The sequence below is a fragment of the Acipenser ruthenus genome, chromosome 38 (assembly GCF_902713425.1).
Source record: "Acipenser ruthenus chromosome 38, fAciRut3.2 maternal haplotype, whole genome shotgun sequence".
Taxonomy (NCBI): domain Eukaryota; kingdom Metazoa; phylum Chordata; class Actinopteri; order Acipenseriformes; family Acipenseridae; genus Acipenser; species Acipenser ruthenus.
In genome coordinates, this window is record NC_081226.1 from 890,493 (window position 1) to 905,198 (window position 14,706).

Below are 14,706 nucleotides of genomic sequence, written 5' to 3' on the forward strand. Positions count from 1 at the left end.
GGGTTGATTCGCTGTCGCTGCTCATCGAGGTGTGATGTGAGCTCGCTTTCTTTTTCTTTCTCTGCTTTCTGAATATTCTTTATTTTTTCTATCCACTGAGCTACTCAAATCCACTGCCTTCCACACTACAACCCAGTGCTTTCTTGCTTGCTTGCTTTCTTTCTTTCTTTCTTTCTTTCTTTCTTTCTTTCTTTCTTTCTTTCATTATTTGCCCATTCTGCCCACTGTTGCCCTTTGCTGATGATGTCTTTCGCTCGGAGTTCCATGTCACACCTTAGACACCGTTGCTCGTGAAACATCAGCAAGTTGAGCTGTCTTGGTCACTGAAGCTCCTGCCAAACGCGCCCCAACAATCACCCCTCTTTCAAAGTCACTGAGGTCTCCTCTTGCAGCCATGCTAGCCATAATTATAGGCACCCAGGCCTGTCCAGCATTTTTATACATGACCCGAAGCATGCTGGGATGTTGTTTGCTAAATTAACGCACGAGCCACACCTTTGTGGAAGCCCGTGCTTTCAATATACTTGGTGTCCCTCATTTACCCAGGTGTTTCCTACCTGTACATTCCTGTGCTCCCCTGACTGTATGACTCGCCCTGCACACCAGGCGGCCGTGCCTTTACCAGGCGAGCCGTTTTGAGGCAATTTCCCACAACAGCTCAGGAGAACTCAAGTGGGCGCCTGCTGATTCCTACTGCCTAAAGACTCTTCTCTTTGGAAGGAGGTTTTACTCAATCTGTCCTGGATACGAGGAGCCATAGTGCTGGAGATTGCTTTTTTTGAGATGCAATCTCGTGCTCACCCTCTCCAGTCCCTCTTGATGAACTGAACTCGTCTCGTCAGAATTCTTTTTCCAGGCTCGCGGAATATGCTTTGCAGAGTGTCCGTTGATTAGACTCAAAAACCTGAAATTGCATCCCTCCCTCTATAAAGGCACAGCACCAAGTAACAGTTTTTTAAAATGGTCCTGGCGTTTAAATTACAGCTGCTACACACTTGAGGATAGTTTTATTTAGAAATCTGTTTTGTACAATAATTACAAGACTTGTGTAGGAGACACACCGGCCTGTGGCTGCCAAATGGCCACTGCGTAGTAAACGCATGATAGAGGCAATTTGCCCACAGTAGGACATTTGGCCCATCGGATCTTTCTTCCAATGTCATTTGTAGTTCAGTCAGGAAAGGTGGAGGCTGGGGAGGCAAAGGCACAGCAGGACGTAATGGATAATTTTTCACATTCGAAGCACCTGTCTCTTCTGTGGCCCAGTGTTTGATCTCTGTCTTTGCACAGCCTTGAATAAATAGCAGGCGAAGGTCGGCAGTAGCTTGCCATTTTACTCACGGCTGCACAAGCTAATCCACAGGGTCCCCTGAAACTGTAATGCAATGGTAATCTCCTCCACATTTTAATATATGTATCGAGGTGTGTTTTTTTCTTTTAGCGTGTGTATATATTGTTCAGACTTCCTGGAAGGCAGAGCAAGCAAACTGAGTTCTTTCTTTAACTTAGTGTAGCCTCAGATGTCTGTTTTAAAAACGAAAATAGGTGTTTGCTTTAAAATAGGTGTAACATTTTAAAAAACAAAAATTTAATTTGCTTTTTTTCTTCTACAGGGCAGTCAGCTGTCACTGTGGACGGCTTCCCTTTGCAACGGCATGAATTACAGCCGATTGCTAGCAACTAAACAATCATATTTAAACTCCATAACCGTTTTACAGAATATTGTAGATATTACTCACGTTTATTAGCCTGTGTCACTGGACAAAGTAGTCACCAGCGGACCAATATTTGCTAACAAAATAATAAGACTGTGGCATGTTGTACGCAGCAGTGAAAAAAATAAAAAAATAAAATCAATACACTGTGTGCTTGTCTTCTAGGCTTCTCTATTGAGTTTGCAGTTTCATTATTAGAAAGAAAAGGCTGACCCTGAAAGAGTTGTTAGGTATTAAACGCCTACGCTTTTTCTATTTAGCCGGAAGCTCGTTTTTTTCTTCCTAATGCTAGCCGATGATTAAATGACATCATCTTTTAAAACTGTTAGGATGTATTTTTTTTATTTTATTTGTATTTTTATTTTACTATTTATTAATGTTCTAAAATGTCATTTCTATTTAACCGATCGCGAGCTCCCTCCCGTCCATCTGCACATGCGCGCTGCACGACTGAGACAGGTGGTCTTCCAGCCCCCCCACCCTGGCCTCGAGATGCTGTCTGAGCTGCCAAGGCAAAAGAGATGGTATGCCTGCACCTTCATGGCATCAGAGACTTCATTTCTGAGGTGGTGTCAGTGTACCTGTAGTTTTTCTGAGCCCTATGCTTTATTATACCTCTCTGTGCTTTACAATGCTTCCCTATGCTTTACCAGACCTCTCTGTGCTTTACCATGCTTCCCTGTGCTTTACCATACCTCTCTGTGCTTTACAATGCTTCCCTACGCGTTACCAGACCTCTCTGTGCTTTACAATGCTTCCCTATGCGTTACCAGACCTCTCTGTGCTTTACAATGCTTCCCTATGCTTTACCAGACCTCTCTGTGCTTTACAATGCTTCCCTATGCTTTACCAGACCTCTCTGTGCTTTACAATGCTTCCCTATGCGTTACCAGACCTCTGTGCTTTACAATGCTTCCCTATGCTTTACCAGACCTCTCCGTGCTTTACAATGCTTCCCTATGCTTTACCAGACCTCTCTCTGTGCTTTACAATGCTTCCCTATGCTTTACCAGACCTCTCTGTGCTTTACAATGCTTCCCTATGCTTTACCAGACCTCTCTGTGCTTTACAATGCTTCCCTATGCGTTACCAGACCTCTCTGTGCTTTACAATGCTTCCCTATGCTTCACCACACCTCTCTGTGCTTTACAATGCTTCCCTATGCTTTACCAGACCTCTCTGTGCTTTACAATGCTTCCCTATGCTTTACTTTTAATTACTTTCATTAAATAAGCAATTTAATATTACGAGGTAGTAGAACGTTTAAAGGTAAATTCGAACAGAAAAAAACGCTGACATGTTTTTTGTATTGCAGAGAGACGCAAGTCTATTTAGCTTGGCAGCGAATAATACATTAAAAAAGGGGGGAATTTTCAATCAAACGGAGCAGCAGCGTTTTGCTGGCAACGGATCCTGGCTGCTTATCCGTGCGCAGTCCGCCGAGCATTTTTTGATTGTTTATAGGTTTGGTGGCTTTTGCATTGCCGGTAATGTTGCGATCTCGAACACGGTGAAGCTTGGCATTCATGAGATTACCACAGAACACATTCTGATGCTGTAGCAGCACCCAGTGGTATTGCTTTGAATCTTGCTAGAGCATTTCAGTTTACCGCACCTTCCCTGTGGATAATTAATGAACTACGGTCTCAAAATCTTCAAGCAGCCGCTAAAACCCATCACAGCTAATTACTATTAAAAGGCAGAACGTTTCCGTATTCTATACTGTAGCTGGATAACCTCCCTGGGGAGAGGGAGAGGGAGAGGCGGGGGGGGGGGGGGGGGGGGGGGGGGGGGGGGGCAAGCATTTAGTGTCCCAGATTGTGAAAACAGATTGTTTGTTGTCGTTTTTTTTAACCTTGTTTAATTTGGCCCGGTTGTTTCACGCCTCGTTCTTTTTCTAGTTCCCGATTCAAGTCCATAAAATGATGTTTTGGCAGATTATTCCATACCTCGCGGTGACGATTTGAGACGCTCCGTTTTCTGATTTAAAAGGGGACATGAAAACCCTTAAACACATATAAAGAAATGTTCCACGCAGCTGACTTGCTAAATATCTTTTGCATCTCCGATTTTAGACAATTGCCTGCTCAAATATATATATATTTATATTTTATTAACCCTTTCAGCATGGCGACCTCATAAAAGAATAAAAAAATATATATAAAAAATAATTCTACTTGTAGTGCTTCGGAAATTCAGATCTGAATGAAATATTCATTAAGATAATGTCGGAAATAATTGTATTATGCAGTCAGGGCACGCTGATAAAGGATACACACATAAAGCCACACACAGCAGCGACACTGCACTGTCTATGTTAATACAACTAAAGGGATATGCAGCTTTCAATTGTTTAAACGCATTAAAACAGGTGTTCAGAAAGTGGGGGTCTCAGAAAGGTTTCAGGGGTGTGTAACAAGCATATCTGGGTACATCTTTAACAATACACGCAGAGATGTTGCTAGAAGTCTTAAGAGATTCTCGCTTTAGACTTGTCAGACTCCCGTGAAGCACAGGCGTCCTCTGCTGGCAAACGGGTGTCATGAATACAGTAAATAAAATCCAGTGACACCCAAAACGTATACAGACAGTTACTATCCCCTGAGAAAATGCATCGTTTTTTTTTTCTGCTGCTGTGCAGTGAAGTGTATATATGCAGGTGTCATCGTTTCTGGTGAAAGACACAGAGGAGAGGGGAGGGGAGCGGAGCTGGGGGGGGGGGGAGTGTGGACAGGCAGGGATGAGCTGAGATTGCAGATTCGACACTTGTTCCCTCAAGGCAAAGCAAAACCAGTTAGTTATGCCCTTTGTACAGCCCAGGCTGCGGCCCCAGATAGCTTCTCTTGCAGAAAGTAATACAAAAAAATATGCTGATGCTCATGTAAAAATTCTGGTAAAGTACAAAAGCTCAGACAATAGATTTGGAGGTTGAAAACCCTCAGTTTGACCCTCGGTCGAATCTCTGGTGACGGCCCTGCTCGGTATGTTTGCATGGTTGGCAGTGTTCCCCGTGGCTATACTGTACTATGGAATCATCCTACTGTAGCATAGTTTGATGTGTGTTTGTTTTTAATATGCGTGGTGTGCAGGGCGAGTCATACAGAGCGCAGGTTCGCGTCCTGGCTGTGGGAAGTGGCCGGTCTTCGCTGGGAAATCGGGAGGGAGCATTGCATTGGCTTAGGCGTTTTAAGTGAGCTTGGGCGGACACCTGCAGGGCTAGTCTTTTGACAGGCTTACCTGTGCTTTACCTGCAGGACTGACATCCGCTCTGGAGTTGCTGGGTGTGGAAGAGGAAGCTGGCTCGCTCGTGGGATCGGAGCACGCCCGCTGAACCTTCAGTCCTCCTGAACTGTGTGAGGAATCGGTGCGGTGAGGTGAAAAAATAATCATTGGATATTCTAAATTGAGGAGGAATTCGTGGGGTAAAATAATTGGACAGTGTGTGTAATTGTCAGATATTCCACAGGCTCCAAGGTGTATCACGAATGTGCCTCACGTCAGACTGACTTTTTTATTACTTCTCTTGAGAGCTCAAGCTCGGAAACCACTTTCTTTAAAAAAATAATAAAAGAAAATCGATTCTGTATGCTTTTTGTATTCTCCACACAGATTCTCTGTTCAAGGTCGGCATGGAAAGCCTGCCTTGGCTTTCTCTTTCCAGTGCGGGCGTGCCTTTCAGATCCTGTGACAATACAGCTGCATTGTGAAGCCAGCTTTAGATCCCAGCTTCAGACAACAAAGAGGAAGGCTTCCAATATTCTACCTTCAAGCTGAGGCTCACAAATATCAAGCCTCACGGTGCTGTACTTACCAGTCCTTTTAACTTCCCGACCCCGCACTGAAATCAAATTTCAGGACACACAGAGTTGTCTGTCTGGATAACCTCTCACCTATGCTTTACCGTTTTAAAAAAAAACAAAACACAGTTGGTATATGAAAACCACTCCTTAGCAGTGTGTTTTGCATCTGGAAGTTTATGACTGAAACAGACAATAATATCCAAAGTGATTCAAAACAGGAGCAAACATTTCTTAAGAGAATATTTAATACTCGCCCCAATCTGCTCTTTTTTTTTAAAGCAGTTCTTTTCGATAAGGCGCAACAGCAGCAGAAGTGGTAACCGGACATCCTGCGCGCTAAACCATGCTTTTATTCATGTGGGTCAGGGTTGACCTTTTCGCAGAGATAATTCTTCCTAGTTTAATCACGTTAGCAGCTTCAAGACAGATGCCAGTGCCTCCTTGAACTGGCAGAGTCGATTAATGCCTGTAATTGAAGTGGGTGTTTGTGCGTCCGGCACAGCTGGATCTCTCTCTTATCAAACTCTTAATCCTCGGAGCGGGCTTGCTCTCTGCAAACGTTATCTATCAATTTGAACGAGCTTTTTGTGTTGAAGGCAGCTGACCTGTATGCAACACAATCTGGCTCAGTTTTGCACTTTGTTTTTATTTTTATTAGTTATGAAGGCATTTAGTCAACATGCGTGTGTGCTTGACTATGGGGATGGTTCGCTGGATTATTTTCACAGTTGAATCTCTGAAAAGAAATGAGAGGTCGATGCAATACAGATGTATTCCTTGGTTCGGTAAAGCGCACTAAAACAAACCGGTAGGTTTATCAAAACGACACGCTAGAAGGCAGCCACCGCTTATCCGCTCATAGGAGGCAGTGCGGACCAGTGGGTAAAATCCAGGGCTTGTAACCAGAAGGTCACCGGTTCAAATCCCACCTCTGCCACTGAATGACTCCCTGTGTGTGACCCTGAGCAAGTCACTGAACCTCCTCGTGCTCCGTCCTGCGGATGAGATGTTACATCAATGTCCTATCGGAAGTGACTCTGCATATAATGCGCAGTTCACAGCCTACCTCTGTAAAGCGCTTTGTGATACTATACAAATAGATTATTATTATTATTATTATTATTATTATTATCCAGGGTTTTACTACTTCTGAGTGATTTCAGTTGTACAATCTAAACTATAGTTAATAACTTTTTTTATTGGAAAAAAACCCTTAAATTATCCTTCATGTATTCCACAAGATATTCAAAATACTGCAGATTTCCTAGCTGAATGTGAACAATGCCAGATGTGTTACTGTACTGCTGTGAAATATGGGGACAAATTAGCATTATTAGGAAATTCTATAGGAGCCCAGATTTTACTTATGAAAGAAGCATTTAAATCGATGCAAGGTTTCCACTGCGTGAAGCAGCTTACTATACAATAGGTCATGATTGCACGCATTTCTGGTTCCTTTGCGCAATCAGGCATGCCTTTCTTCCCGCTGCTGGCTGTCCTCATCTTTCTAGTTCTTAAACCCCTTTGCTATTCAGAGGCGCTGCTCTGCGTTCAGTTTCAGTTCTTAATTACTGTACTGAAGGTACCATTTTCAAAGTTGTATAAATCACCCATACAAAATCTGCTAGGAGAAATAATCTGACGTATAATTTGCACAGTATTATCATAAAGAAATGCCTATAGTCGCTGTATAAGACACCCTGCAAGACCATAATGCCTCGTTATTTTTTAACCAGAAGGTTATTACTGATTTTTGAAGAAATATATTATTATAGCATAATGCGGTGTTTAGTAAATCGCAGTGAAAGCGTGGTTTAGTGAAAGCAATAGGTAAGCATGGTGGAGAATTACAAAGGTAGGGTCAAGCAGATTCAAATAAAACATGCCAAACCGGGGTAAACTGTGGTAAATGCATTGCACAACCATGGGGAAAAAAAACATGGGGTAGAAGGGTAAAATAGTGCGCAACATAAGTTTGAAAACTCCATTGATCAAAGTCAGTAATCCATGACTGTTCTACTGCAGGACAATCAAAATTGATTCAATTTTCTTTTTTTTTTTTTTTTTTTTATTGCAGCCGGAGTCACCGTCAAAGCAAAATCGGTAACGAGGTATATTTGAGAAAGTGCTGAGGTCTGTGGCGCTGGCATGGCCCATGACAAATTGCATCTGTGTTTTACAACGGTAGCCTCCGGCGCTGACAAGCTGTGGAGCTGGTGTTATACTGACGGTGATAACAAATGCGCTGCGTGTCTGACAACTGCAATCTGCCGGTACAAGGAAAGAGCAAAAACAGCCTCGACAAATGAAGGGCATTGAATGCAGTAACAACATTGATTCGATCGACGCTTAAACTAACATAACGTGCTCCCTTTCAATTCGAAGATGACCACCAACATTATGTAAGGGATAGTCCCGCCCTTGAGCTCTCTATACCAGAGCTACTGAAGGCCCCTTCCTGGGATGACGCACTCGGTCCCGCCCACCGAGGGTTTAAAACCGTCACTCACAGGACAATCTCCCTCTTTTTCCTAAGCAAGACGGTTAGGTAACACCTCTGTGTTTAGCTGATAAGAAATAGCCCTTGAGTCGATTCTGGTCAGTTGTATTATCCTAGCATTTGTGCTGAAAGTAGGCTTGCCGCTTTCCTGGAATCAACGACTCTTGAAAAAAGACAGAGTCCTTTTATCTTTCTGTCTTTCAGCGGCCTCCCCGCTTGCGAGGTAGGCCGCTCTTTATAACTGTCTGTGGTATGTGAGCGACTGTCTGTGCAGTCATCCGCGAGTGAGTTGTCTTTTCTTCTTGAGAGTAACACAGTATCCTCCTTGCTGTCGAGTGACCTCCAGCCGCGCTATCGCTAAAGCGAGGGCGGGCGTTGGAGAATAACCTGACTGTGGGAAAGGTTTCACCCGGTTAGGGCATTTTAAAACACACCAGCGAACTCACACAGGAAAGAAACCGTATCGCTGCTCTGACTGTGGGAAGAGTTTCAGTCAGTCAGGAGACCTGAAAACACACCAGCGAACTCACACAGGAGAGAAACCGCATCGCTGCTCTGAGTGGTGAAAGCGTTTTAAACAAACAATCAAACAACCTTGAAACACACCAACGAATTCACACAGGAGAGAAACCATATCGCTGCTCTGAGTGTGGAAAGAGTTTCAGTCAGTCAAGCAGCCTTGAAACACACCAGCGAACTCACACAGGAGAGAAACCGTATCGCTGCTCTGACTGTAGAAAGCGTTTTAAACGCTCAAATAACATGAAAATACACGAACAAATTCACACAGGGGAGAAACCGTATCGCTGCCCTGAGTGTAGGAAGAGTTTCACTTAGTTAGGAAACCTGAAAACACACACAGGCGAGAAACCTTGAAGCCCATGTTCTTTGGGACTGTTCACTCATTTAGGAATGCAAACATTAACATTACATTGAGTCCCTGTGCAATGTTTTATTTTTGTATATTACTCTTTAAAGAGCCTGCATTTTAAATGGTAAAAATGCATTTCAGTTACTTGCTGTCTGATTCTGGCACAAAGTGGGCGGTGAGAATATAATGATAACTGTGGCAAATGAGTTTCAGAGTCTAGGATTTAACAAACTTAATTCATTTGAAGAAAGATAAATTCATGGGAACGAGTATCCTGACTCTAGCATCCCAGAGACAAGACTGCACCGTCCTTACTGGACAACCACCTGGAGGATTTGACTTGTAAATTCATCGCGATTCTGAAACTAATGGAAAATGATAGCATCCCATGGCTGTATTGTGACACGAATGAATGAATATTGTGCACGGCTTCGCTGAAGAATCCAAACCTGTCATGTGACCGAGTCAGGTGACGTGAACTACAATGACGTTTTACATGGGGCCTGCAGTAGTGTAAAAGGCACGGCGTATTTTTTTGTCCAAAGAGAATCGCATCAACAAACGTAGGAAATAATAATAATAATAATAATAACAAATAAACGACTGCGCCATATCCCAATTTCTTAAAAAAAAAATGATTATTTAAATAGTGTTGCTCAAGGCAGTTTGCAAGGCGTGGACAATAAAAAAAAAAGTAAGTTACCATTTATTTTAGCCACACTAAATGTTAGGGTCTCATCCGTATAAAAACATACATGCACGCAAACACTCTATCATATAGGACAGACTTACCAGTGAATATATTGCAGCGATATGGACTAGGTGTTACGTGTTGTACCGTTTTGTCCCGAGTCCCTGTGCGTGTGCGCACGAGTGCACCTGCGGGGGTGACCCCAGTGTGTTTGTGAATGTTATTCCATCGTGTTGTGTCTGTGCCTCGTTCGGTTTGTGGGGTCCAATCACGTGTCTTGTTATGTCTCCATTGTATGCCTTGTTATGTCTAAAGGTTACGTGGTTTTGCTGAATAAAGGGGTAGCGTGCACGCTGCTGTGGGCTGCCTTGTTCTTGTGTGCTGACCCTTGCTGGTGTCGTCTGGATGATTTGTACTCAACGTTATTATTATTATTTATTTCTTAGCAGACGCCCTTATCCAGGGCGACTTACAATTGTTACAAGATATCACATTATTTTTACATACAATTACCCATTTATACAGTTGTGTTTTTACTGGAGCAATCTAGGTAAAATACCTTGCTCAAGGGTACAGCAGCAGTGTCCCCCACCTGGGACTGAACCCACGACCCGCCGGTCAAGAGTCCAGAGCCCTAACCTTAACCACTACTCCACACTGCTGAACGTTGCAATATATTCTGGAAAATGAATTAAAAAAATACCTTTACAGTTTTTTTTTTGTTTTACAATGTAGCTGTGCCAATATAATATCACTGTAGGTTAATTTTAGAGGTTTAAGAATCACACAAGTACAGTGCATTCCAGTTAATTGCATACATGATAACTGCATCTTCCTGTTAATTTTTAAAAACAAGTGAAGCAGGTTTCTTAGGAAAATGCCCGTGCAGTAAATTGATATATAATAAATATATTTAACCGCACCAGCCTCATTGTGTGTGTGTACAATTAAAAAAATAAAATAAAATTAACACACATAGTAAAATAAATTCTATGAGGTATTAAGGCATTTCTAAAGGCTTTCTTGCATTCAACACAGGTAGTTTGTGATCCAGCAACACACAGAGCTGTTTTGAGATTGAGTTTTTGTTTTGTCTCGCTCTTATCTGCACATGTAAATACATTGTATTGATTAAACAACCAAGTGCATGCCGGGAATCAGAACCAGCGCGCTACCGGGAGAACGCGCGCGAGCAAGAATCATTTCTCTCTCGCCTCCGAAATGGCGTCCTTATAAATGTTAAGGAGCGCTTCCCCTCTGAGTGAAGATATCGCGGTAAAAAAATCAGCTAAATGCCTTAAAAACGAAACATTTCTGTCAGTGATTGTACGAAGAACAGTTGTACGGGATGTTTGTGTGAAAAAAATGTTTAAAAGACACGATTTTATATCTATTTATAATTTTGTATTTTTACCGCGGTGGCTCGCTGTATATCTACAACATGATGTTCTGTCTGCTTTGATTCTGCTGTATTAGGATAGGAGAGACATTGTGTGATTTTACTTGTATTATTGGTCTCTGTGGTTGCTATGAATCTGAATTGCTGTGACGTTGTGATTATCCCGTGTTACAAAGAAGAAAAGAGTTAAACGGGGGGAGATTTTGGTGTGTGAGTGATGTTACCATCATTATCAGTTTTAGGGTGCGATTTGATGATGGGGGGGGGGGGGGTTAGGGTTAGATTATAAACCTGTTTAAACAAATCGACAAGATTAATTTATGCCGAATTAATCTGTTAAAATACGTATGTTCCATTTATTGTTGTTACACTGTGCGGTTATCAACAAGGTTATGCGCATCAATGCAAGCACTTGTCATGAGTGCGTTTTAACATTATTGTAGTTGCTGTAAGCGTAGGTAGCTTCTGCCGTTTGATACCGTATCCATAAAAATAATAACTGCATTTATTGTGCATGATGGCAGATTTGGCAAATTCCTAAATATTTTATTAGCAGTTGATTCGGTATAATAAGTAAGTGACTTGGTGATTCTCTTAACTGTTTAAATTGTGTACTGTATTTGTATCAAGGCCTGCCATGAGGTTTTGTCTATTTTCTCTAGTACTGTTTTGAGATTTACTGATCCGTTTAGACTAGCCGTGGGATGCATTTTTAAATTTTTTTTTTTTTAATGAAACTGCTTTTTCAATGTATGCTTTTAAAAAATTAATTTACAACCGTACTTTCAATAAGATGCACAGCACTTTGATAAATGTATATCATAGCTTTTATTGTACTGTTATTGAAATTTGATGTCGTGTTTCTGTAATGTCCATCTAAACTAAGAATTGCTGGTAAGAAATATAATATTCTGCTACTCCCTTGAAATACTATTAATGTCAGTTTAATGTATATATGTATGTGTGTGTGTGTGTGTGTATATATATATATATATATATATATATATATACACAAACACACAAACACACACAGTGAAACAAATATATTATAACAGATTGCACAAAATACATCTAAAATAAATAATATATACAATGGTTAAATTGTTATTCAACAGTTAAAATCCTATGGTGTTATTAACTTCTGACAAGAAATTCTGCGTCCCTTCAACAGTAAAGCCACCCCTGCTATTGCCAGATTGTATGTCCCTTGAATGGCCTTAATAGTACTGCATTTAAATAAACACTTTTTTTCTGTTTTTTTTTTTCTTTCAGCAGCTAGTAAACAGAAACCTGTGTGAAGATGATGGAATCTGTCCAGATTAAAGAGGAGTTCCCTGAACTTGAACTTGTCCCCATTCGAGAGTTTATGGCTTCCCTCCCCATTAAACATGAGCTCTCTGAGATGCAATGTGACAGCAGCCAGCCAGAGGTCTCTGAGATTAAAGCTGAGCACAATGAATTGGAGATCCCCCAGACAGAAGAACCCCTTCCTGTGAAACAAGAAGAGGTGCTGGAAACTGTCCATATTAAACAGGAGCCCCCGGAAGTAGAGTTTGATCTCATGGAACCAGGGAAGGAAGAATCTGAGGACTTCAAACCAAACATCCCTGAGCTGGAGCCTGTACGCCTGCGAGAGTGTAGCGTGGTGCTGGAGAGAATCTGTGCGAGAGAGCAAGGCGCTGGAGAAGGTGAGTGACTCCCAGCTACTGTGACATTGTTTGATATCCACAGTGGCTGAGAGGGACGGAGCATATAGGTCAGATAACTTGGTATTTGTTTTCCTGTACCACTCCAACCAGTTCAAGATAGGACTAACCTATATGTCCACTCAGCGCTCCAGATAAGGTTTTGGATCTGGGAGTAACTTAATCTCTAGGGGGGAGGGGAGACAGTTTTTTTTTCTTTTGCTTTTACACATTTTTAAACTGGTGTAACAGAGTAGAAGCCCCATAGCTGAAATTCACATGCTTGAATCCACTCCACCACCTAGCCACATGCCCTAAGCCTACAAGCAGTCCCTCTTACTTTCTTTCCTGTTCATATTTTCCAGGTTCCAGTCTAGCAGTGTGGGCGGGCAGTGGAGAATATCCTGACTGTGGGAAAGGATTCACCCGGTTAGGGCATTTTAAAACACACCAGCGAATTCACAAAGGAGAGAAACGATATCACTGCTCTGACTGTGGGAAGAGTTTCGCTCAGTCAGGCAACCTTGTAATACACCAGAGAATTCACACAGGAGAGAAACCGTATCGCTGCTCTGACTGTGGAAAGAGTTTCAATCACTCAAGCAGTCTTGTTTTACACAAGCGGTGCCACACAGGAGAGAAACCGTATCTCTGCTCTGACTGTGGAAAGAGTTTCAGTCACTCAAGCAGCCTTGTTTTACACAAGCAATGTCACACAGGAGAGAAACCGTATCTCTGCTCTGACTGTGGGAAGTGTTTCAGTAATTCAAGAAACCTGAAAACACACCAACGAATTCACTCAGGAGAGAAACCGTATCACTGCTTTGACTGTGGGAAGAGTTTCCGTCACTCATACAGCCTTGTTTTACACAAGCAATATCACACAGGAGAGAAACCGTATCTCTGCTCTGACTGTGGGAAGTGTTTTAGTAATTCAAGAAACCTGAAAACACACCAACGAATTCACTCGGGAGAGAAACCGTATCACTGCTCTGACTGTGGGAAGAGTTTCAGTCACTCAAGCAGCCTTAAAACACACCAACGAATTCACACAGGAGAGAAACCGTATCACTGCTCGGACTGTGGGATTAATTTCAGGCAATCAAGCAGCCTTGTTTTACACCAGCGAATTCACACAGGAGAAAAACCCTATTGCTGCTCTGACTGTGGGAAGAGTTTCACTGTGTTAGGAAACCTGAACACACACCAACGAATTCACTCAGAAAAGAAACCGTATCGCTGCCCTGACTGTGGGAAGAGTTTCACTCAGTTAGGAAACCTGAAAATACACCAACGAATTCACACAGGGGAGAAACCGTATCGGTGCCCTGACTGTGGGAAGAGTTTCACTTTGTTAGGAAATCTGAACACACACCAGCAAATTCACACAGGAGAGAAACCGTATCGCTGTTCTGACTGTGGGAAGAGTTTCACTCAGTTAGGAAACCTGAAAATACACCAACAAATTCACACAGGAGAGAAACCATATCGCTGCTCTGACTGTGGGAAGAGTTTCAAACACTCAAACAGCCTTGTTTTACACCAACGAATTCACACAGGAGAGAAAGCGTATCGCTGCTCTGACTGTGGGAAGAGTTTCACTTGGTTAGGAAACCTGAACACACATCAACGAATTCACACAGGAGAGAAACCGTATTGCTGCTCTGACTGTGGGAAGAGTTTCAGTCACTCAGGCAACCTTGTAATGCACCAACGAATTCACACAGGAGAGAAACCGTATTGCTGCTCTGACTGTGGGAAGAGTTTCAATCACAAAGGCAGCCTTATAATACACCAACGAATTCACACAGGAGAGAAACCATATTGCTGCTCTGACTGTGGGAAGAGTTTCAAGAATTCAGGAAACCTGAAAACACACCAGAGAATTCACAGAGAACCCGTGTCGCTGCTCTGACTGTGGGAAGAGTTTCAAACACTCAAACAGCTGTGTTTTACACAAGCAACGTCACAGAGGAAAAAACCTGTGAAATGTCTTCTGATTTTCCCCCTTAAATTATATCCTAATACATTAATAGCAGTCACAT

General features: G+C 42.3%; 2 protein-coding genes across 2 annotated transcripts in view; one reads left to right on the forward strand and one right to left on the reverse strand.

Annotated features, from left to right (window-relative positions):
- LOC117968509 (G protein-activated inward rectifier potassium channel 4-like) overlaps positions 1-9,760 on the reverse strand; it is a 25,757-nt gene extending 15,997 nt beyond the window's left edge. The window contains exon 1 of the mRNA XM_059009425.1: positions 9,679-9,760. The gene's annotated coding sequence lies outside the window, so the exon portion shown is untranslated. The remainder of the gene's footprint in view (positions 1-9,678) is intronic.
- Positions 9,761-10,734: 974 nt separating this feature from the next.
- On the forward strand, positions 10,735-14,703 carry LOC117964942 (zinc finger protein 883-like). Its single transcript, XM_059009419.1, has 3 exons — positions 10,735-10,852; positions 12,252-12,664; positions 13,027-14,703. Exons 2-3 carry the CDS (start codon positions 12,277-12,279, stop codon positions 14,574-14,576), a joined length of 1,938 nt encoding a protein of 645 aa, XP_058865402.1. The 5' UTR covers positions 10,735-10,852; positions 12,252-12,276; the 3' UTR covers positions 14,577-14,703.
- The last annotated feature ends 3 nt before the right edge of the window (positions 14,704-14,706 follow it).

Excerpts from the sequence above, each read along its gene's own strand:
- LOC117964942 (XM_059009419.1), top strand. The coding sequence starts at position 12,277 with ATGATGGAATCTGTCCAGATTAAAGAGGAGTTCCCTGAACTTGAACTT. Across the intron at positions 12,665-13,026 it reads AGAGCAAGGCGCTGGAGAAG|GTTCCAGTCTAGCAGTGTGG; the intron begins GTGAGTGACTCC and ends CATATTTTCCAG.